Below are 22,968 nucleotides of genomic sequence, written 5' to 3'. Positions count from 1 at the left end.
CTGTAGAGTCAAATATGTTAAAAGCAAAAGTATTCAATCCTTTTAATGCGTTTGTCATCTTTTGGCAGATTTGGGAATGGTGCAAAGTGCAGAGTATTAGATGGATTGCCTGTCTATATCAATTACGCCTGGACAAAGAACAAGGCATAGGAAACAAAAGATGAGCATGTTTGAAGGGGTAATCTATGGAAACACTAAGTAATGCTTCATGGTGAAATGAATCTTTGAGAAAATGAATAAAAGATGTAAATCAAACCGACTGAAGCGGAAAGGGCATTGAATTCCCCATGTATTTCCTGTTCTTTCTCTCTAGGTGAAAACAAATCGAGCAGATTAAGCTTCACCAAGGAATTGCAAGTATCCATTTTGTTTGTTAGTTTCATTCCAACTCCTCGTCGGCTTCAGAGGGGGATTGGATCAACTCTAGTATATTGACGACCTCATTCATGTCTGGCCTGTTCGACGGTACTTGGGACGCACATATCAAACCCAGTTTCATTACAGGAATAGCCTCTTCAATGCGGAAGTTCGATCGGAGCCTCTCATCGACACATTGCTCCACCATGCCTTCATCCAAAGCTGCTCTCACCATATCACAGAGCACTATAACATCATCTTCCATGTACTCCACAGGTCTTTTTCCAGTCACCACTTCCAAAGCCAAGATGCCAAAGCCATACACATCACACTTATCAGTTATAGTCACTGTTTTGCAGGCGAACTCTGGAGCCATGTATCCCAAAGCACTTTGGATTTTACTGCTTAAGATGCAACGGTCCAACATTGGCAACAACCTTGCCAAGCCATAGTCCCCCACTTTTGGTTTCCCAGAACTGCCTATCAAAACATTGGTCGACTTCAAGTTGTAGTGAATGATACCATTATGGTGCAAATACGCCAACCCTTTGGCCATCCCAAGAACAATCTTGAACCTCTGCCGCCAAGACAAACAATTGTCGCCAGTTCTATCATGTATATGTTTATACAAACTTCCACTGGGGAGGTATTCATAAATTAGGAGCTGCATGGAGGCTGTCCAGCAATACCCTTCGATTGCCACAAGATTGTGATGCCTGATCTGTCCCAGCTTCTTCACTTCACTCTCAAAATCTTCTCGTGACTTGATCAAGCTTGTGACAGTTAGCTTCTTGATTGCAACTAAACACCCATCTCGAAGCACCGTTTTGTAAACAACCCCAAATCCACCTCGACCAAGTTCAGCGTCCTTGTTCAGTAAGGTTTGGGCGCCAACTACAAACTCTGCATCTCCAGAAAACATGACGAAGTTTCCATATTCTGGATTAGTTTTGGGGGAGCAGCTAAAGTCCTCCCCAGCAGATAACACAAGAGCAGCAGACCGTGAGTGTGAGGACCTTGCATGGATATTGAGGATGGTGACAGCCACTACACCAAGTAGGATAAAAGAAGCTGCAGCAATAGCAATAATGGAAGATATGGTAAGTATGATCTGATGGGGATGGTTGTGGGAGGGGGAATTTCCATTGGTATCAGAAGAGTTCGGGTTTAGGACAATCGGTTTTGGATGGAGGGAGGGGCAGGAGGTATTGACAGCAGCACCACAAAGAGATGGGTTATGTGATATAGAGAAGGGAGATATAGTGTTGAAGAAGCCCCCAACTGGAAGTTCTCCCTCAAGATGATTGTGGGAGATATTAAAGGAGAGGAGGTGGGAGAGATTAATGAGCTCCCTGGGCAGGCTTCCGGAAAGTCTGTTGAAACACAAGTCCACATTTTCAAGATTGGAGAGATTTGCGAGGGCAGCAGGAATTGGGCCTGTCAGGTTGTTGTGAGAAAGAATCCTGCAGCATTCACAACACACGGGTAAATATATTGTTAGAAGCATGTGTGTATGTGTGTGCGTGAGGGAGAGAGAGAGAGAGTGCTTACAACGATGTTAACAACGAACATTTGTGAATCTGGACTGGGATTTCCCCAGCCAGGAAGTTCTGCTCCAACCTCAACTCCTTGAGTGAGATCGCTCCTCCAATTTCAGCAGGAATACTTCCATTTAATTGATTCACACTGAAGTCAAGGGCATATGCTGATTTTAGTTCACCAATGCTCCCTGGAATACAACCCACCAGATGGTTTCTGGATATGTTCAGCAACTGCAAGTTGCCAAGTTCTCCCACATTGGATGGAATGTGACCACAGAAAACATTTGAAGATAAATCCAAAACTTGGAGACTACCAAGAGAGGCCGGAGATGAAAGGTTTTCTCCCAGCCTCTGCGAAGAAAGTGGAACACTTGGCATAGCTCCCCTAAACATCCACGAAGGGAGATTTCCAGACAAGTGATTATGGCTAGCATCAATACTGAAGAGACTATTACAATTTGCCATGGATTCTGGCAAGCTTCCAGTTAAATAGTTCATGGATACATTAAAGCTCTTCAATAATTGGAGGTTGCCTATTGAACTTGGTACCCGACCAGAGAAGTTATTGGAAGAAAGATCTAAGGTCTCGAGATTTTTAAGTTCTCCAATCCAAGGAGGGAGTTCACCCGTGAGAGAATTTCCTCGTAAATTCAGATAAGTGCAAGAAGTAAGCATCTGCATTGAGTGTGGAAGGCCCCCGGAAAGGATATTCTCACTAAAATCAATTGATTTTAAGAGTAGGCAGCCACCAATATCCTCAGGAAGCTTTCCGGAAAATCGATTCTTGTGTAAGCTAAGAAATCTCAAATCGTATAAATTTTGGATTCCTGGAGGAATGTGCCCCTGAAGCAAGTTGTGAGAGACATCCAAAGACTGAAGCCCCCTCAAATACCATAACCCAGAAGGCAATTTCCCGGAGAGGTGGTTGGATGAGAAGTTGAGAAGCTCCAGAGAGAAGCAAGTGGTTAAGGATTGAGGGATATTTCCTGTAAGCTTATTTTTGGCGAATGAAACAAGTCTTACAGACCCAGATTGCAGGAAAAGTTGTTGGGGAATGGTTCCAGATAAGCTGTTGCCACTCAAATCAATAACTTGCAAATTTGCAAGGTGAGAAAGAGCAGAGTTGATGGTGCCAGTGAAGTTGTTGTTAGCAAGGGAGAGTATTTGAAGGAATTGCAACCTGAGGAGTCCACGATCGATATGACCACACAAAGAGAATCCATCAAGGACGAGCTCAGAGACCCTATTGGTTTTAGGATCGCATTTGACACCAATCCAGTTGCAGGGAGTTTGGTCGTCTTCATTCCATGTGACCAGTTTCCCCATGGGATCTTGAAGGCCAGCTTTAAATACTATCAATCCCAGAACGTCATCGTTGAAAACAGTGTCCTCCAAAGCATAAATGGAAGCAGGAGCTAAGGCAAGAAGGAGGAATAGTAGTTTGAAAAGCATAATGCTACTTCTCCATAAGAAAAACAAAGATTTAAATAAATAGATTTTGGAGTGTAGGGAGGTGGGAAGGAGTAGAAGGATTAAGAGAAAAAGATGTGGTCAAACACAAGAATGCATTGGGACACTTTTGCTCTTTTAGCGGTTGAATCTAATTTATTGTGGAAGAAGCATTAAATAAGAGAGAGAGAGAGAGAGAGAGAGAGAGAGAGAGAGAGAGAGAGAGAGAGAGAGAGAGAGAGAGAGAGAAGAAAGAGTGAAGAGGGTGGCGTAGGTTGGTCGGAGAAAATAATAATAACAATAATTAGAGTAATAATGATAGTGTCCGGGGTTCTCTTTTTGGTGTGTCTGCCAAACACATTTAAAAGCTTTCCAATTCCAACGGCGAAAGTGAAACAGTGGTAGTGTCACCTGTCAGGCATTGCTTCTTGTTCTTTCATTCGGGTGTTGGTCAAACCTGAAGGACCTTCTTAAACTTAAACTTTGTCCCAATTTTGACATTTTTTAAATTCCTTCAAATGTCTTATTTAAAATTCCAAGCTTTCAGAGTCTTCGTATCTCGGGCTATGCAAGGATGCTTAGCTTGCACATTACACATGAGTGGCGTAAATGGCGCTTCTTTGACAACGTCGGACTTTGTTGAATTTTTAAAATGAGATCATTTGCATAAATTATGGTGATATAGCATACTAGTGTATTTCACATTGGGTTCCGGATGCTTGTACCAGCCAGTCTAAGATAGTCATTAATACGATGCCATGCCAATGAATTGAACTCAGCCCAACATAATTGATTACTGTGCCACAAACACCATGCAACCGAAAAACTTATATGCTGTTGAATATGGCATCCAGCTCCGCTCAGCTTTTTATTAAGAAATATTGGCATTGGACGCTCAAAACGGACGCATAAATAAAATGTACATTCCAGGCCTCCCGTCTTCTGCTCACAATTGCTGCTTTCACAGGTGGGAGGGAAGAAAAAAGGACCGATAAAATCCCCACATATTTCCCATATGGCAACACAACTATAAACCTCAGCTAGCTTAGCTATATATTATTTACAGCAAACCTACCTGCTGCATCAACCCGAGATACCACAGTATCAGGCTTCAAACCTCACACGTTTCATCCACAATTGTCCAAAAGCTGAATCTTCCAATGAAGTCACTATATCAAATGCCCCCACTGGTGACGTGAGTAGGAGTCTCTCCTTCATTGTCCGAGGGCATATATTGAGCCATGATAGCCCATATCTCCGAATCTGTATACCTCTGCATTTTAAAAAATATATTGGCATTAACCAAGACTTTATTTTGATTCATTCTTGGGATGAATGTACGGACTGAGCACCACTTAACAGTTACGAATAATGTCATAAAACTGGTTGAGTATCGATTAGAAATGTGGAGATACCTTTACCTTTAGTCTCTCACTCGTGAAGGAATAGGGAGGCCTTTGTTCAAGAAGCTGTGGGATATGGAGTATGGCTAGATAGAGATATATTTGGGAGGTATTTTGTAGGGAGACCTTTGTTCAATAAGCTGTTGGGATATGGAGTTGATCATCTGGTAGAGATATATATAGAGATATATTTGGGAGTAGGGAGACCTTTGTTCAACAAGCAAGAAGGTGTTGGGATATGTATATTTGAAAGATATTTAGTAAAGATCTTAGATATATATGGTAGATAATTGATAAAGATGTGATAAAGATATATTTATTAGATTATATCTCAAAGATTTAAATTATATTTAATAAATTGAAACTGTATATACCCGGGTAGTGCTCTTAGAAAAACCCTTTCACCAATATTTCTTATTGAATTTTCTCTCTCCTATTCTTTGTGTTCTTGATCGATCTTTTAGCCCCTTATCGACGTGGAGGAAAAATAGGACTATTCAGAGGGGCTGGAGTGGGTAAAACAGTACTTCATTATGGAATTGATCAACAACATTGCCAAAGCTCATGGAGGTGTATCCGTATTTGGAGGAGTAGGTGAACGTACTCGTGAAGGAAATGATCTTTACATGGAAATGAAAGAATCCGAAGTAATTAATGAAGAAAATATTGCAGAATCAAAAGTGGCTCTAGTCTACGGTCAGATGAATGAACCGCCGGGAGCTCGTATGAGAGTTGGTTTAACTTCTTAATCGATTGTGTGCGTTGTTGAGCAATTCTAACAATTGGTATCAGAACTAACAACTAGTATCGATCCTATCAGAAGCGAGAGGAATAACTCAATTGGTGAAATAGTATCTCTCCAAGCATGTTGAAAAAGGAAATAGAAAAAGAAATAAACTCTTTTCTTTTTTTTTTCATGGGTGAATTGAAATTGTATCCTAAGAATAGAAATTGATATGATCTGGAAACAGATACAAAGGCTTAAGCAAGCACTCACAAGTACACATTCATTCTTGCAGTTTACACAGCTTTACTATGGACTTTTCTAGCATCAGTAGATTGTAATACCATTTGGTGTTTATGCACCTCATTCAATTCTCAACAGGAACATATCAACATCCAAGATGCAATCGAATAACAGTACCCGGATTCTGTACTTGTAAACTGCATATCCCGCAATCCCAGTGATGGCAAGCACAAGGATAATAATCTTCACGATTCAAGCTCTCATACTTTGGGCCATGCAAATAGATACGGGGATTGTGTAGTAAGATTTTGCAAGTAAACTTACCAAGGCCGTAGTAATGAAATACATACAACAACGGGGCTTGGGGTTGCATTAAACTTCATAAAGGCGAAGGCCAGACAAAGTAAAAACAAAAATCAAACTTATTCACGTTTGTCCTCCTCATTATCCTCCCCGTGGCCATATAAGTGATCACCCGTAATTATTAGTCCCTTCCTTTCCTTCCTTTCCAATTTGGAAGCCATATCTCCTCCACTGGTCAAACAAATACCTTCTTCTTCCAAGTCTTCGCCTGTCTCCTCTGAATATGCGTACCTGCAATATCAATCGGCAACTTCATCGACTGAATTAATCATAATTACAGCGTTCCTAGATAATGTGAAAATATAAAGGAACAAACAACTATCACAAATTGTTATTTAAGATAATAAGAAACAAACTGTTCCTAGATAATATGAAAATATAAAGAAGACTAAAAAAATACCAAAAAAGACTCTAATTGGTGTTAGTAGTAAATTAATCATAATTACAGCGTATTGAAAGGGTGGACCAAGTGGCCATTAAAATTAGCTCCCATATTTATAGTCTTTCTCCCTTCGACGAAAAAAAAAAAAAAAAAAAAAATCCAGAATTTATTGCTTTCAAAACCAATCATCCGATACTTTTTACTCTTCTCAAACAAATGGTGCATGCTCTCAAATCTAAAGTAAATATTCGGATTAGACTACCAAGTTTATTCAAACAGGCAGTGTTTTCCTAGAAATATGATTAAATTCCACATCTACAAAGGAAAGGGAAAGGTAAACATTGCCTAGTGGGTAAATTAAGAAAGTTATTCCAACAAAAAACATGAGCATATAGAAAACAAAAAAACAAAAAAAAAGTGTTCAGGGTCATTAGCCAGAAAGACGTGCACCTCGTAGGGTTACTTGATGGAGCCCAGAGTAAGCAGATCACACCAAGGAGACAAAATGACAGGAAAGTCCAAAAAGCTGGAATGATCCAAGCAATTCTCCATAGCTCACTTAACGGATCAGATGCATTGAAATATAGCTAAGTCAAAAAGAAGGGAAAAAAATTAGTCAATTCTTTGCTCACTTTTTTATTCGATACAAACCAGGGGCTTTTCGAAGTGTAGCAAACCTAAAAATTCAACAAGGTTGGGAAAAGGATGGTAAGGGGGACTCTATAATTCAACAACCAGTCATGTCTTATACTCCACAAGGGAGAATTCATCATGATTAATTTACATCCACAAAACATTACCTCGAAGCCAATCCAAGCTATAGAAAGGAGAACAGATACAACAAGAGAATTGGTAAAGTTTCTATATAACTCCAGCTTAGCCATATTTCTCCTTATCTGCATCATCAAAACAGTATGAATAGGTCAATTCCAAAAAGGATCTGACAGATAAAATATCTCAAGCTAGCCATTCTCAGCATTCAAATCCATAATTTGTTGGGAGACAGGTTGCAGTATTCTACCACAGAGATTCAATCAACTAACTCGGAGAATAAGAATACATGGTTTATTTAATTGTTAAAAGAAAGGACTAAATGCAGTGACATCATAAATGAAGTTGTGAATGCGAGGATGTGCGTAACAATTACTAACTAAGCCTGCATACCTGAAGTTTTTCTAATGTTCGTGACAAAGATGAGAAGATCCAGATAATAAAGCATGAATCCAGGAAAGCAACAGGTAGAACCAGAAAAAGCCTTGCTTTTCCATAGAAATCATTGATGTTACTTAGATGTTCCACAAGCTCAAGTGCCTCTGATGCAATAAAATACACAACACCAAGAAAGAGCAGTTTTGAAGTGATAGCACCGAGGGTTGGCCTCACCACTCCATAGCCCATTGAAACAACCAACAGAAGAAGGCGAGACAACGTCTTCTTCACAGATGTAAAGGTCGCCGCCCATATAGTAATTCCCATTGGTCTGCTTCCAGTTGAATTAAAGTTAGCATATTCAAAGTACCATATAGCCATTTCACACATTCCAAGAGCAATAACCGTTGTAATGTGGTAATGCAACTGTATAACATCCTTCCAATACTTAACAAACCATAGAAACCAGATTAGGCCGAGCAAAAGATATGCTAAAGACATGAGTTCATAAAATTTCATTAGAGGAGCCATCTTCCCTGGTAAATAGCCATCCGGATTCCTCCACACTGTTCTTCCCTCGATTATTGTGCCTTTGAGTTGTGGGTCACAAAACATAAAATAGAGGTAGTACATACCAGTACTATTGATTTCAATAGTTTGAGGTGGAATGACAGCAGTTTCATCTTTCCCAACAAAGAACGTCTTGATGCGCTTAGGCCAGCCGGGGTTGTCGTGGTTTTCATTGATAATAACCTCGCCCGACTTGCAATGTCCAGCATCGTGAAGACTGCGTGTGCAGCAGATCATGTCTGACTTTAGGAAAGAGCCTCCAATTCGCTCCCTATCTTTGACCTCGAAAATGATGGCCTCCACCAATCCGGTAAATTGCTGCATTTCATTCGTCTGACTAGCTGATTCTTTCGTCCTCACGAAAGTAACAGTTTCAAACCTACCATTTCAAAATTGAGGCTTAAATCCTGTATATACGATCAATATAATATCTTGAGCAGACGAGCTAAGAAGCAAGAATCAAAATTACAAGGGAAGTCCCTGAAGCAAATGTAGGGTCAATAGTATAGCATTTAGGGCTTCTTCAAACAACAAGGAGAAGCAAATGTAGGGTTAACCGAAGGTAGAAGAGAAAGAAAAGCGTGATTAGATTTGTGAAGAGACGAATGCTTACCTGATGAAGGACTTGCCTTTGAGGGAATTGTCAGTGGAATTTGGGGAAGAAGAAGCGAATACCTTAGAAGCGAAAAGAGCCTCGCTGCCGCCATGGAAGAAGAAAGCATTTGACTTGGGGATGAAAAAGTCATTTCGATACTCGTGGATTGAAGCGTCAACCTCTATGAATCTGTCACACAAGAATGTCAATCCAACTACAAAACTGAACACCCAGGGTTTCCCAATCCCGATCGCCTTGTGACTCGTCCCCGCCTCTCTGCTTCTCTCCGTCCGCTCCATAAATCATTTGGTAAAGGAGTCCGCTGGTCGTCAGTGACAGTAGATTAAGCCCAGGACAAAATGACACACCATCTTTCGCTAATATTGAACGTCGTCGTTTGGGTTCAAACTAAAGAATATTTTGCATATAACGAGGCGGAAGGAATTACTTCTTTTTTTCTTTCTTGACATTTGGTTTAAAAATCATTACAAAATATATATATGTATATATTCGATTTTTCTATATAGGGGAATATAGGGTATTGAGGGCAGTATATTTTAAATGTATGTAAGGTTCAAATAGATAAATTTGAAATGTTAGTGTGAAATTAAATCTTAGAGAAAAAATGATTTTTGTTTTTCTAAAACTAACTAATTCATTAATTTCTTTTGGTCTGAATTTTTTCACAATTTAAATCTGCCGACCAAACTTGTTTTTATGAATTGTTATAACACCAGACTTGTTTTTATGAATTATTATAACACAGGATGGTAACAAAATTTAAACGAGTTTGAACCATAAACTATTGCTTAGGAAGATGTGGACGTTTCCCTTAAAATTATGATTCAGAATGATAGAGATAGTTTAAAATGAACCTGGACTCCAAGCATGACCACTAATGGGTTGGTGCAATGATCAACTAATTAAGCAACTTTATTGTAGATGAGGATAATTAATGGGTTAATTTCTTTAATTTGGCACTAGTGGAACACACGGGTTGCTATATTGCTAGCTTGCCCACAGCCACAAGTCAAATTATAGTGCTCCAAATAAAGCAACAACCTGATGAACCACAATTGGAAGGAATAAATTATTTAAATCAATGAAAGCCGCACGCATGTTGAGATGACATAGAATGGCAATCGCAGGAATGGGTGAACTAATTTGGTGACTTAGAAATGCGCTACGCGGCATTATAAATATTATTATTTCATAAATATAGTACACAATTGGGTCAAGTAAATGGGGTCAATATTATGCATATAAAACAGGAGGAGTTGGTTTGGGTTTGGACGCCAGGAATGAGTTTTAAGATGGAAGAATTATACATTGATAGCACATTGATGAGCCTGAGCCTGTTGCTTGTGGTGGGGTATCACGCGCATCTGTGGCAATGCTTGAAGAAGAAACCTGAGAAGACGACCTGGGGAATCCAGCGGGAGGGCCGGAGAGCGTGGCTAGAGCTGGCGCTGCAGCTGGAGGGTGGCAGCATGCAGGTGGTGCAGATCTTGAGAAACAATCTGATGATCATAATCCTCAGAGCTTCCATATCAATCGCTGTAAGCTCCTCCGTGGCAGCCCTCACCAACAATGCTTACAAAACCCAACAACTATTCCGAAGCGGAACTCAATCGAGCGCCGCCAGTAGTGGGCTGTTCGCTGTGAAATATGCGGCCGCCTTTGTGGTGTCAGTGTCGAGCTTCCTATTCAGCTCATTTGGGGTGGGGTTTCTGATCGACACCTGCATGTTGGTCAGCACTGCAACTGCAAGCACCCACATACAGAGACTAGTGGACACAGGGTTCGCCTTGGCTTTTATAGGCAACCGCTTGATGTGGCTCAGTTTTGCCCTCTTGTTATGGTCCCTTGGTCCTATTCCGGTCGCCCTCTGCTCCTTCGCATCGGTTTGGGGTTTTTCTTTTATTGATTTTGTCGGCAAATCAGTCAAACACATGTAGCCATTAGCATTGATCTCTCAAAATATGTACTTCCTACATGCCCTCGTTGATGTGGATGTGATATTATAAAGGAATCAATCTTTACAACCTATAGTTGCATATAGCGGGAATTTCGAAGCACGATAACATCAGGTCAATTGCATTTCTTATCGTGCTTCGATTAATTAATCAATCAAATCAATATTTAATAAAATCAACTCTGTTCTTTTGAGTTTTGATAAGTGGAATCACATAAGGTTGGATTTTGATAGTTTGAATTTTCTCATCTTTTTTAGTTATGTTAAAGTTGGTAATGTTGATGCATTACACTTGATTTTAGTTGTATACTCCATTATGATAAAGTTAGTGATTGTTGGCCATTGTCCTGAGGTCACTCGCCTTTCGCCTAAGTCGTGCTTGCCTTGAAAAGAGTGATCGAATCTTGGACACCTAGCATTGCAATTGACCATAATTGAAGCTCTAATCCCAAAGTTAACAAGAATTAGGAAGGAGATTTGGTGACATGAGAAACTTATAAGAATCTTGCCCATTGTTTCCACAATGGAGGAAGATGTGTTCTTCAAATGCCTGGGAGATAAAAGCTGCAATCGCAAGGTTGTAATTTGGTTGACCACTTGGGAAATTGTGATGATCATCTATGGAAGTACCTTTTGGCTTTAAATATGAATTTGCCGGGCCGCTCTTCAGCTACAGCATGCAACCTTAATGACGCCTGTCAATTGCCATCACATTCAATCCACAAAAGACAATACCTAATTAATGAGAATGTACATTACATTATTCAAGTCAAAAGCCAACTCTTTGAGCTATTCTATTCGGTTGCCAATTGCTTGAGCTGGAGGTTGGCGGTGGAGGCAAACGACTAACAATCCACTCGGTTATTAAATAAACGATTAATCATTATATTACTACACAGGTGCAATGGTATGAGCCGGCAGCGTTCAGGGGCATGGGGCTTGAAGGAATCATAGATAACTCTATGCTAGATAGAATAAGAATTTCAAACTGTCGATAGTAGTAATCACAATGATAACATTCCCCTTTGGCTCACTTGATAGCTGATATACATACAGCTCAATTAAATGAAGGATGAAGGATGAAGGATGAAGGATGAAGGATGAAGGATGAAGGATGATGGGGTACCTACACCTTAACCGCTACTGCTCTAAGTCTCTAAGATCCTGAGTCGTGTACTAGTAGAGTAAACCAATAATACATGGCAATCCTCCTAATCAATCGCACTTTGAGTTTGAATGCACTTTTTCCCAGAACCCCGCGACCTCCGTGCAGCCTTTCTCCGTTTGGCTTCTCCCGGGGTGCTGCTAAAAATTCCAATCCTTCCAATCCCTTTGGACAGTGAAGTCAGGAAAGTTGTTCCGTTTCCGCTCTTAGACATCATCCCCTCTTTCATAAATGATTGCTCCTTCTCCAACTCACTTAGCCTCACGCGCATTCGGGATATCTCAAGCTTTAACTCCCTGTTTTCTCTCCTTAGAGAAGCATAATTATCTCTTGGTGACATAGCTGCGCTTCCTACTCCACTACTCATTCTTTGTGATATGAATCCATCGCCTACATTTACCGATATTGAATTCTTCAACCGCAGCTGCTCAAAGTAGAGAACTCGCACCGTCATATGCACTGGTAGCCGATCATTTTTTGCAGCATGGTTGCTTGCTTCTTGAGATAGCTTCTCGCAGTCTATCAAATGGCACACTCTCTTGCACTCCTCTTCTGTTAGCTTTGGATGGGCCTGAATGTGAGCAATATTCAATAATGATAAGGAACTGCTGTTCTAAATCGACAATGTTGGAAAATATATATGTTTTTACCTTCAAATAAATGTCAACTGCTCTATAGAGCCCATCATCGATAACTCGTGCATAATCAGGCAGTATCTCAATCATAGCAACAAACTTGTGCAAGCTCAAATATGGATCCGGGGCAATTTCAGCTAGATATGCGTCAATAAGTCTTCCAACTTTCAGCAAACAACCATGGTTTGGAGAAGCAAGGTCCTGGTCAGAGTCATATCCACAGTCTTCATTTTCTTCTTCCTCTACCCGCTGCAGAAAATTAACCAGCATCCTGTGAACAGTATCTACTTCAAACAACATATCCCCAACTCGAGTCGAGGGTATGAGGAGATCATCAAGTGAAACCATTTCCAACCGAAATGCAATCCTCCTCTCAAGCTCAAGCCTGCAGGCAATGTTAGTGTCCATCATGATAGCCATCCTCAACATCCCAAACAGAAAACTTAGTGGAATGATACAGCTTTTGTCTGTGGGCATTAGACTTACTAGGGTCTCCACTATGGTAATTTGATGATTTTGCAGCGCAAGAGGACTTAGTTTTGGCCTTGATGGGTTCCAAAATTGAGATTTGGATGTGCCCTCTAATGATGCCTGAGCATAGTGCATGAGAGATGCTACAATGCTGTCTGGTCGGATGCCTTTTCTTGCCATGGCACAAATGACCCTTTCATAAAAATCAATTTGTAGGGACGAGAGATCTTCAATCCACCACTCCAGAGTAGGGCATTTGAGGTCTGGGGAATCACCAACATAATCTAATCTAGACAGACCTGAGACCAGTTGCTCCTTGCAAGCATTCATGGCAATGCCCTCCACACATGCATCGGTTATTCCTACTTGCTCAGCTACAGGACTCAGACCCTCACAGGAGACCAGGACTTGCACTGATTTTTCGAGGCTATGTATCACAATCTCATTCAGGTACATTTCTGTCCGTGCAATAAGATTCTCTTCCCGATACTCTTCAGTCATTTCCAGGTATTCTCCAACGCAGCGCAGATGAGCAACGTTTGCAGTCGTGATTTCAAAATTCATTCCATAGCAGAATTTCACGGCAAGTTCAAATGCCTGAGGCCCGCCAGGTAAGTTAAGGAGCTCGAATTTCGAAGCACTACAGCCCTTACCATCGCCCACCATTTTTCGAATCTTCCCACTTCTAGCCACAAGCGGAAACTTGAAGGCACCAGAAGGAAAGAAAAGAAAAAAAAAAACGCTTAAAACGCTTGCATTGCAGAACTGAGTTGTGTTTATGTTGTTAATTTCAGACTACCAAAACAGATCGGCCCCAGAGAAGAGCCATCTGAGGAGTGTTATTAATTTCAGTCTTAAGAAGAAGGAAAAAATAAAGTTGAATCCTAATTTCTTCTCTAGACATGCGCAGGAACACAGTGGGAGTGGAGGCAGACATGAGACATTACATGAAAATGAAAAGAAAGAGGTTAGTTACCTTGTGCAGTAGAAATGATTCTCCATGGACGGCAATTGTAATGTCACCAGCAACGTCGGAGAAGATACTACAAAAGATAACACAATGTTTTGGTCAAGGAAGTAGAACAAAATAAGCATAATTTAAGGAAAGCAGGGCAGTAGGTGAGAATTCAGAAAAGAAGACTAGGGTATAGAACAGAGAGGAAGAGAGATACCGGGTGGTGGAGTTGCTGAGTTTGGGAGTGGAAGAAGCATTAATGGATGCCTCCGACATCAATACCATGTGGTTTGAGCTTCAGCTGCGCGTCACTGTTGTAATTTTGAGGGAAGGGAACATGAAATGAAAGTGACACACCGGCTTCATTGTTATATTTTACAATATAGGCTCAACACTTTGGTGAACAACAGCCGTTTTTATTATTATTAGTATTATTATTATTAAAATCTTAGCCTTCCTGACATATGTCTTTCACCCTCCCCCCACTGCTTTGTCTCAAGTGTGGCATTGAGTGGCCTGTTGTTTGTTTGCTGGTCTTTGTAGGAAACACTTCAATTCTCGCTTCCCCTCCGTTGTTATCTCAATGGGTCGACATGGTCATTCATCCGCCTCGTTCGACGCACTGACTGGGGGGTGTGGGGACACGGCGAGTTTTTATTAATCGGCGTACTAAAGTTTAGTCAAAGGGCGTTTAGTGAAAGGAATTGATTGGGGTCTTCCATTCCATCTCTCGCGTGGACTGACACTGGCGCGGAACTCGATAAAGAATAAAGACGCAATGCTGTCGGATGGGTATCTTGGTTGATTGGTCACTCAACCCAGTTTTTATAATTGCCAAGAAGAAAGAAGAAATCTGCAATCCCAATAAATTCCACGGCAGCTGCTGCCTGAGAGCGTATGTGATTTTGACCAACTATTAGCTACTCGTCTCCGACGGAACCAACTATTTGCACCACACAGTTTCCAGTTCCAAGGATGGCGTTGGATTGTTGGGAGCTTAACTCATGAAACTTGGCTTCCCCACCTTTTTTACACTTGGGCATCAAATAAATCAAAATATTATTGGTGATCCACATAATACATACAATCTAAGAAGATTACACACTATTTCAAAGTCACTAACACAAGAATAAATCCAATAATTATATTCGGTTTATATGACACAACCACCTCACCGGATACAAACCCCCAAACAAAACTACATAATCCTTACCCTCTCTCTCTCAATAGAAATGAGAAAAACAAAAAGACATCTCTTAACATTCTGTTGTTTAAAAATAAATAATAAATAAACTCAGAAAAAAAATATTTTTTTCTTTTTCTTTTTTTGTAGTTACGCTCATTACTGAATCCTTACCTTTGAGTGATCAATTCGCATAATAGAGAGGGAATATGTAATGGAGAGGAATGTGATCTCTCAGCGACCAGTTTTAGCCCGCTTCATCCCGCTTGAGTTGAAAGGAGAAACACTGCCGCTGGGGCCAGGACTTTCTTCTCTCAAATTTGAGTTCAGCATTGCTAATTCACGCAACTGTTGTCTTTTGATATAATCATTTGGCTCGTCCTGCGTACACATATATTGTACACATATATTGAATCTAGTAGTGAACAATAAATGCACCAACAAATAAATTGATCATCTCTATCCTAAAATCAAATTAAACTTGATGAGGAAAGTAAACAGTACCACGGGTTTGAGTAGTTCTTCTATAATTTCTTGTGCCTGTCTCAGCCTGATATCAACGGTATTGGGCGGTAAATCAGCCTCAATTAGGACATGCAGCTGTTCATTCAGGTGTTCATAACCAAGCCTTCCACGGAGTTGCTCTTCCTTGAGAGTTCAAAACAGTGATAGATAAAGAAATAAATAACCAACCACAGAACTCAATGTTAAGCATCCAATGGTAAAAATGGTGGCTTAGATAGAGTATTTTACACGAGGGTCTCATCCAAGCAATTTCACCTAAAATACCTTCTCTGGATCTTTAATTGACCCCTTTCCTCTAATATACACACGACATCCTGTAGTAGCTTCCACCCGTTTCAGAGAATTGCCTCTGGGTCCAAGAAGCCGCCCAACAAAATTGAACTGACATCCCAGAAACCAAACAAATCAAAGTTTTATAACACATTTTTAAAAAACACGTACTCAGACACTTGTTTAAAGAACTTACATTTGGGTACGTGTCCACTGGAATTTCCAACTGCAAAATCCTCTTTACAGTAAATGAACTAGGGCTTGCAGGAGCACCTTGCCAGTCCATTGTCATTCCAGGATTTCCACTTAACATTTGCTGTGAAAAGAAAAACAAGTGGCATCGTTGGTCAATTTTTTTAAAACATTTTTTAACACAAGATGGAAGTTTTTATCGGTTAGTTTATAATGTTGGAATACTATTCTTTCACATCTCTGAGCAACGAGAACTTGGGTGCTTTAACTTCAAAAATTAAACAACTATGGGAACTGTTTAACATATCTGCATGTTTATCAATAACTGAGTATTCTTTCAAGCAAAAGTAATGGCAGAATAGTAGCAGGATTATAGCACAACTCATAAATTTTATACAGACATAGGAAACAGATATTTTATTGAATATAATTCATAGATTCGAGCAAATACTTGAGCTTTGATACCGGCTTGAAAGCACTGCAAACAAGAATGCTTATGAAGACCCATTTTTATTTGTTTGTTGGTCCAGACATCATGAAGTCTACTTCCTACACGACTTGCGAGTTTAATCACTTAAGATGCTATCCAGTGAGGCCCACGATTAATGTGGGTGGGACAGAACTGTGGAACAGGATAAAGGAACAGAGGAGCTGCTGGGGAGTTGTACATAAATTGTTTTTTTATATTTCTTTTCCCTACCTATAACAAAAGTTTAGTGAAAGAATATTTATTCAACTGTTTCTTAAAGATGGTTTTCTTCTTTTTCTTTTTCCTTTTCTATAGCTTGCTCTCACGTGTGCGGTGTGCTCTATTTTTGAGAACAGCAATTGTTCTTCCTTTGAAAACAAAAGCCTGTAAATAGTTTCCAAATGATGACTACACTTTTGTTTAAGCAGCTTGATCATATTTTTCCAAACCAAGTATTTTGAACTAAACTGCATAGAAAACTCAAATTAGCTCCTGAGTTGCTCAAAAATAAGAAGAGTTCCCTAGACTTGAAGTTTTCTTGGCCAACCATCAAGTAAGTTAGGATAGAACTTTAAAACGGTGGCAGGTAAATTTTTAAGTTACCTCCTGAGGAAGTCCATTCCAGCCGCCAAAACCTGCGCCAGAAACATTTGAGACGAGGTTAGAAGAAGGCATTGGGCTGGGGCTTCTTTGTCGTAATCTCTCCAAGTCACTAAAACCTTGGTTGGACATCATTCCAGAAACCCGCAAAATCTCTGCACATATAGTTTACTGTCAAATGTAGATACCACATTACTTCTTCATCCATTTAATATGCATTACTGTCCAGGTGGGGTTCCGAATATTTAGTTAGATTTTTATGTAACATAAATGAATGAAATTATATTGTAATATGGAAGAAAATTACATTGGTCTCCTACAAAACTACTACCAAGAATTCGGCCTACAAATCCTAAACTCACTCTTCCTATAACCATAAGCTTGAACAAACTTCTGAACCAGTTACATTCCTACTCCCACTATTTCTCTACTAATACTCTCAACTCATCTAGATTATGGTTCAATTTAATGCCTCTGCCTTGTACCATAGTTTTTTCTGCTTCAGAACCTGGTTAAACAACTAAAACTAAAGGTGAATTACTGTCAATTCAACTCAACTCGCTTGCATGAAGGCTTTAGGAAAGAAAAGTTTGACTGAAAGCAACTAAAAGTAAAAAAAAGGGGTGACTCCGAAATATAAAATCTCAGATTAGATTTTTATGTGAATAGTGAGTAGATTTAATGAAATGAAATGAAAGTGAAGTGGTGGTAAGATGTTATAAGAAAGCAGTAGGCAAAGATTGAAGGGTGGGGGGCGATGTTAATAGGAAAGCATAGGAAGGATTTGCATGAAAGCAGGGAATGAAAACTACACCTTGATTCAAAAGTCGGCTACAAATAGGAAGGATTTGCATGAAGGGTCCGAGTTTGTGATGCTCGGCCAACAGCTCCGACAAGTAGTGGCTAAAGAATAAAACCCCCCACACAGATCAGAAGAAGAAGGAGAGGGAGATGAAGAAGAAGATGAAACAAATGAACCTACCTGTCAGCATCAGCGCTGCTTCTAATCTGAGGAGAAGCAGCTCTTGCAGGAGAGAAGTTGGGATTATACAAACCTGACATTACTTCTTGGGTCTCTTTCTTTAAACTATTCGGAATCTCAACCAACAAAACAATAGGAAGGGAAACAGTTCTCAGGTGCTGTTGATGCGGAGGACACAAGCATCAATACCAATACCAATACCAATGAAGGGAAGAGGTAGAGGAAGCGAAGGAAAGGAGAATTTGCAGAAAGAAAGCCTAAATTTTTTCTGAATACTAGGAAATTTTTAGCCTAAATTTTTACCCACGCAATGTAGTGTTGTGCGTATTCACCGTTAGAGAGACAAAATTGTATGAGACAAAAGTAAAACGAAATAATTGAGAAGAGAAAAAACTGAGAATAAAAACAACTGGGAAGAGGTGGAGTGGAGGGTGTCGGACAAACAGCCGCATCTTTCCAAGGAAGCTAAAATCAAGGCGGTAAAAGATTTCCCAATTTTTGGCGCCCAATCTCACTTTCTCCACTGCCCACTGGATTTGAGTTTTACTAGTGTAATTTACTGGATTCTTTTCCTATTCGGATGTTTCCTTCAACTGAACACACACCTGTTAGGCATGCAAAGCTTGAGATTTGACAAATAATGGGCCTGCGCTGTGATGCGATGAACAGCCCAATATCAACCCAAGTTATTCCCTATAAATAAGCTAGTGAGGAGCATGAAAATATGTGGATTCTTAATTTGTATTGACCCAGGCGGTGGGTTCTTTGAACTACTTGGTTATTGTTAATACAATACGTGGTTGAAGGGAGAATACCCAAAGCAAAGTAAAGCAAAGTAAATCAAAACAAAACAGATAAACATAGAAATATCCAAGGTGTTACAACTCCGGACGGCGTTGTGGGAGTGGAATTACGGGAATGAATCAGCAACTCCGGACGATAACGCTACGCATCATGTCCTTGAATTCGAAGAAATCAACCCGGCCATCGCGATTGCTGTCAACCGACAAAATCATCTTCTGAACCCTGTCCAGCTCATTCCCCTCCGACAATCTCAGCTTTCTTAGAACCACTTGGAGTTCGGTGGCGGATATGTACCCATCTCCATCCTCGTCGAATACCCTGAATGCCTCCGATAGATCCAACTCTTCCTGCGACACCGGCGACATGTTTGTTTCCCTCTTCTCCTCCTTCTCCTCCTCATCCTCCACCGGCTCCCCGAAATAGGTGTCGTTTAAGGACTGGTGCAGGGCTGCAAAGTCTTCGAACCTAAGACCAACATTTCCCGGTGCGATGAAGGAGTTGACCGTGGAATCCAGGTCCGATTCATCAGCATCCAGCCCAAGAAGCCCGAGAGCTTGACCCAGCTCCTCCGTGGTGATCATTCCGTCCCCATTCTTGTCGAACATGTCAAATATGCGACGCAGGCGAAGGGAGTTCAGGCTGGGACACCGAAGCCGGAACGACAAAGAGGAAGACGAGGGTTTCTTCGTCAGGCGGGGTCGGGGAACATCTGAGGCCACCGCTTCCATTTCCAAGATTTCGAATAAGCTGCCTGCCCAAAGGAATCGACACAAAACAACAAGAAACACAACAGAATTTGGGGGATGAGGGGAGGAGACTTTTAAGGAGGGGAGGGACCCGACTTGTAAGGAGGGAGGGAGGAGGCGACCTTTTTTGTCTAGAGAATAGGGTAGGAGACTTTTAGGGAGGGAGGGAGGCACTCTTTCCATTCTCATCACCCGATTAATATAACAAATCCCGATTTGGATCCTGCTTGGGATGAGAATGAATTAAGAAATTAATTAGGAATTAAAAACATGAAATAAAATGGATCTAGTCCTCGCCCCCGGGTAAAAGCCCAACCCCACTTCTCTCCTTTTCTATATCCACAAGAGCACGTCTGCGCTGCCCTTCCCTCTCTTTCTACTTCCACTTGTTCTAGATTTTAGTAGTCAACCACTTTTTATATTTAAGAAAAGTATTTACGTATATCTTACGTTGTACTTGTCTTTCTACAGTGGCCATTCAATGTCTTTGCTATTGTCACAAACGCTTCCTTATTTCTCTAATAATACATTTTTTAATTTCGTCTGTTGTATAGTTGAAATGAATTGTCACTATTTATTTAATCAACATATTCCACACTTTTTTTTTTTCTTTAAAATATAATTGAACTACTTTGAAAAGTCCAAATTTGTGGCCTACGTTAAATTTATTCGCTGTGAGAAGATGAAGAAATCGTGTTCACAATGAATGGATCAAACTTTGGCCAACCAAGTCAAACCTGTCTGCCCCTTCCATACATTGCTCCCACCACTAGGTATCTGTTTTGGAACAAACTCCACCAAAACTTGAATTTTTTTAGCTTTCAAAATTTGGTTGGATTTTGAAAACATGTGTAGAAAGCCAATAATAAAGCAAAGAAAAACAGGGATGAAAATACATTTTATAACCTTCACTTCAAAAAATTTAAAACCAAAATTTAAATGGTTCAGACACTAGGGTATCTTGCTCTATTGTATTTGATTATCAACCAAGACTTTTCTTAGGAGCATCCCAATCCTCATAATCAGTAAATTAATTCAAACTAAGATGTCACCGAATTCATCAGGGAATTCATCAGGGAATTCATCATTTCTTTGTTAGCATTTATTTTATTGATCATTTCTTTGTTAGCATTTATTTTATTGATTCACTCGATCTCTTTCCGTCGTGCTCGATGTCAAGGTCATGCTTGTATACTCAGAAGTGTACACTCAGCATTGGAAGAGCTTGTCGCTGAGCTTGCATTGTCCCCCGATACTTTGGCTGCAATAAATCAGACATCTACATACATCAGGGATTCATAATGTTCATCAAATTCACTTTCCGTCGTCATATTCTGATTTCTCGTCACTGAAAAAGAAAGGGCGGTAGTAGGAATAGGATGATTTAGTTAATTAGGCGGGCATTTGCTTCATGGTTGATGTTGATGTTAGTTGTTTGAGTTGAATTCCGATTCACTAGTGGCCACTGCTGCAGCAGGGCGTGAGTCAAAACTAAAGCTGAAGTTCAATTTATAGTAGGGTTTAAGGAATTTGAGTTTTCTATGGGAAGGCGAGAAACAAATTTCATTAATTTCAGTTCTAGTTTTATTCATTAGACGCTTCATGTATATACATCCCAGAGTTGAAGTCGGTCGCTATATACAAATCCTGGGAATGACATGGGATGGGATGGGATGGGATTGGATTGGATTGAACTGGATTGTTATGGGAAACAAAAAGAAAAGCACATCTATTGGAACCACTAGATTAGAGCAAGGAAGAAAGTCTAGATTTTGTCTGGATGATTACATCAACGCAGAAGCTGGATTCCGCTCATCCTGTAGAGGGCTTAATGATTTGAAATGAGCATAGCAAACTGGAGTCGACGCACATAAAAGCTCCTGCGTTATCGAACTCCCCGCAATAATTGGGCGCTGAAAATACTGTAACCAGCTGCCTCTCTGCGAAAAACTCGTAACCGTCCTCAACTACCTGGAGGGAAGAAAATGTACAAGAATCAGAGCATGAGAATTTGCCAAAGAAAGAAAGAAAGAAAGAAAGAGAGAGAGAGAAATAGGGAGCCGCACACACCCACCTGGTGAGCGCGGCATATTAGATCGAGGTCGTGTTTCTTCAAGAAGTCGGTGACTTTGTCTGCGCCGAAGGTAAAGGAAACTCCCCTGTCATTTTCGCCCCAACCTCTGATGTCTCTATCTGGATCGGCCCAAAGAAGATCGCAGAGGAGGCCCTGGTCCGGCACGTCGATGGGCCTCTCTATGTCTCCCACCTGGTTTAAGCTGAGCATTTCCGGGGAAAGCCCACCATGCATGCATAGGATCTTGTCGTCTATCACAGCCGCCACGGGCAAGCAATTGAAGCAATCTGTGAAGATCTTCCAAAGACGGACGCTGAAACGCCGTTTGCATTCATCGTAAAATCCGTAGATCCGGTTGATAGAAGCACATTCGTGGTTTCCTCTGAGCAGGAAAAAGTTGTCGGGGAACTTGACTTTGTACGCAAACAGAAGGGTTATGGTTTCGATGCTCTGTTTTCCTCTGTCCACGTAGTCCCCCAGAAAAAGATAGTTGGCGTCCGGAGGAAATCCACCCATCTCAAACAGTCGCAGCAGATCCGGATATTGGCCATGGATGTCACCTAGGCAAACAACACAATTTAAAATCAAATCAAATCAAATCAAATTCCAACTCTTATAGATTAATTAGAATGTATACCACAAATGTTAATCGGAGCTTCCAATTGTAAGAGATTGGGCTGGCTGAGGAATACTTGTTTGGCAGTGATGCAAAGCTGCCGAATTTCGGGTTCTATTAGCTGAATCTTTTTTCCTTTGTTTTTCCTTCCTTCCATCAGCCTGTCTATAAGCCCCTCCAATCCTTCCATTCCCACCGCCCCTCTTCTCCCAATAAGCAATCAATCCGACCGATCTCGTTTTAGCACAGCAATGAACAGTGAACAACCGACAACCGACAACCGACAACCAACAACCAACAACCAACAAATGAACAACAAATCAAACAATGGTTACACAGTTTGGGGATGAGATTCCAGTTTCACTTTTTCCTCTTCTTCTGTTTTCAGCGGAGATTAAAAAATAATAATGAGAATAAAGTCATGAATTTACGGGTACCGGAGAGTGGCCTTTGTTGGCCAATAATCACTAACCTCCCCTCCCTCAATATTAGGGGTCTCATCTCCAATCTTGGACCTCCTTTTACACCAC

At 40.6% G+C, this 22,968-nt stretch overlaps 7 protein-coding genes across 8 annotated transcripts; 1 reads left to right on the top strand and 6 right to left on the bottom strand.

Annotated features, from left to right (window-relative positions):
• Positions 1–379: 379 nt before the first annotated feature.
• LOC111790060 (leucine-rich repeat receptor-like protein kinase PXC2) lies at positions 380–3,356 on the bottom strand. Its single transcript, XM_023670849.2, has 2 exons — positions 1,909–3,356; positions 380–1,820 (listed from the first exon to the last, which is right to left on the bottom strand). Exons 1-2 carry the CDS (start codon positions 3,348–3,350, stop codon positions 380–382), a joined length of 2,883 nt encoding a protein of 960 aa, XP_023526617.1. The 5' UTR covers positions 3,351–3,356.
• A 2,364-nt stretch (positions 3,357–5,720) lies between these two features.
• LOC111790982 (uncharacterized) lies at positions 5,721–9,130 on the bottom strand. The gene is made up of 5 exons (XM_023672132.2): positions 8,795–9,130; positions 7,627–8,560; positions 7,263–7,358; positions 6,913–7,049; positions 5,721–6,311 (listed from the first exon to the last, which is right to left on the bottom strand). Exons 1-5 carry the CDS (start codon positions 9,073–9,075, stop codon positions 6,140–6,142), a joined length of 1,620 nt encoding a protein of 539 aa, XP_023527900.1. The 5' UTR covers positions 9,076–9,130; the 3' UTR covers positions 5,721–6,139.
• An 871-nt stretch (positions 9,131–10,001) lies between these two features.
• LOC111791548 (uncharacterized) lies at positions 10,002–10,949 on the top strand. The gene has a single exon (XM_023672933.2). It carries the CDS (start codon positions 10,033–10,035, stop codon positions 10,732–10,734), a length of 702 nt encoding a protein of 233 aa, XP_023528701.1. The 5' UTR covers positions 10,002–10,032; the 3' UTR covers positions 10,735–10,949.
• Positions 10,950–11,690: 741 nt separating this feature from the next.
• LOC111790401 (Phototropic-responsive NPH3 family protein) lies at positions 11,691–15,460 on the bottom strand. The gene is made up of 5 exons (XM_023671282.2): positions 15,335–15,460; positions 14,195–15,011; positions 13,999–14,065; positions 12,567–13,724; positions 11,691–12,487 (listed from the first exon to the last, which is right to left on the bottom strand). The coding sequence occupies exons 2-5, from the start codon at positions 14,260–14,262 to the stop codon at positions 11,963–11,965; spliced, it is 1,818 nt and encodes a 605-aa protein (XP_023527050.2). The 5' UTR covers positions 14,263–15,011; positions 15,335–15,460; the 3' UTR covers positions 11,691–11,962.
• Positions 15,020–18,770, bottom strand: LOC111790404 (KH domain-containing protein At3g08620). Of its 2 annotated transcripts, XM_023671286.2 has the most exons (7): positions 18,199–18,770; positions 18,031–18,119; positions 17,220–17,371; positions 16,152–16,271; positions 15,950–16,066; positions 15,665–15,808; positions 15,020–15,541 (listed from the first exon to the last, which is right to left on the bottom strand). In XM_023671286.2, the coding sequence occupies exons 1-7, from the start codon at positions 18,276–18,278 to the stop codon at positions 15,395–15,397; spliced, it is 849 nt and encodes a 282-aa protein (XP_023527054.2). In that variant the 5' UTR covers positions 18,279–18,770; the 3' UTR covers positions 15,020–15,394. The 2 variants fall into 2 exon arrangements, with proteins under 2 accessions (XP_023527054.2, XP_023527055.2); XM_023671287.2 differs by lacking the exon at positions 18,031–18,119.
• Positions 18,771–18,921: 151 nt separating this feature from the next.
• Positions 18,922–20,108, bottom strand: LOC111790405 (calcium-binding allergen Bet v 3). Its single transcript, XM_023671288.2, has one exon. It carries the CDS (start codon positions 19,935–19,937, stop codon positions 19,122–19,124), a length of 816 nt encoding a protein of 271 aa, XP_023527056.1. The 5' UTR covers positions 19,938–20,108; the 3' UTR covers positions 18,922–19,121.
• Positions 20,109–21,256: 1,148 nt separating this feature from the next.
• On the bottom strand, positions 21,257–22,930 carry LOC111790403 (serine/threonine-protein phosphatase PP1). Its single transcript, XM_023671285.2, has 3 exons — positions 22,460–22,930; positions 21,823–22,382; positions 21,257–21,719 (listed from the first exon to the last, which is right to left on the bottom strand). The coding sequence occupies exons 1-3, from the start codon at positions 22,626–22,628 to the stop codon at positions 21,561–21,563; spliced, it is 888 nt and encodes a 295-aa protein (XP_023527053.1). The 5' UTR covers positions 22,629–22,930; the 3' UTR covers positions 21,257–21,560.
• Between the last annotated feature and the right edge of the window lie 38 nt (positions 22,931–22,968).

Source organism: Cucurbita pepo, chromosome 3, assembly GCF_057944985.1.
Source record: "Cucurbita pepo subsp. pepo isolate OVF chromosome 3, ASM5794498v1, whole genome shotgun sequence".
Classification (NCBI taxonomy): domain Eukaryota; kingdom Viridiplantae; phylum Streptophyta; class Magnoliopsida; order Cucurbitales; family Cucurbitaceae; genus Cucurbita; species Cucurbita pepo.
The sequence above is the reverse complement of the archived record's forward strand: the minus strand, read 5'-3'. Positions and strand labels throughout refer to the sequence as shown.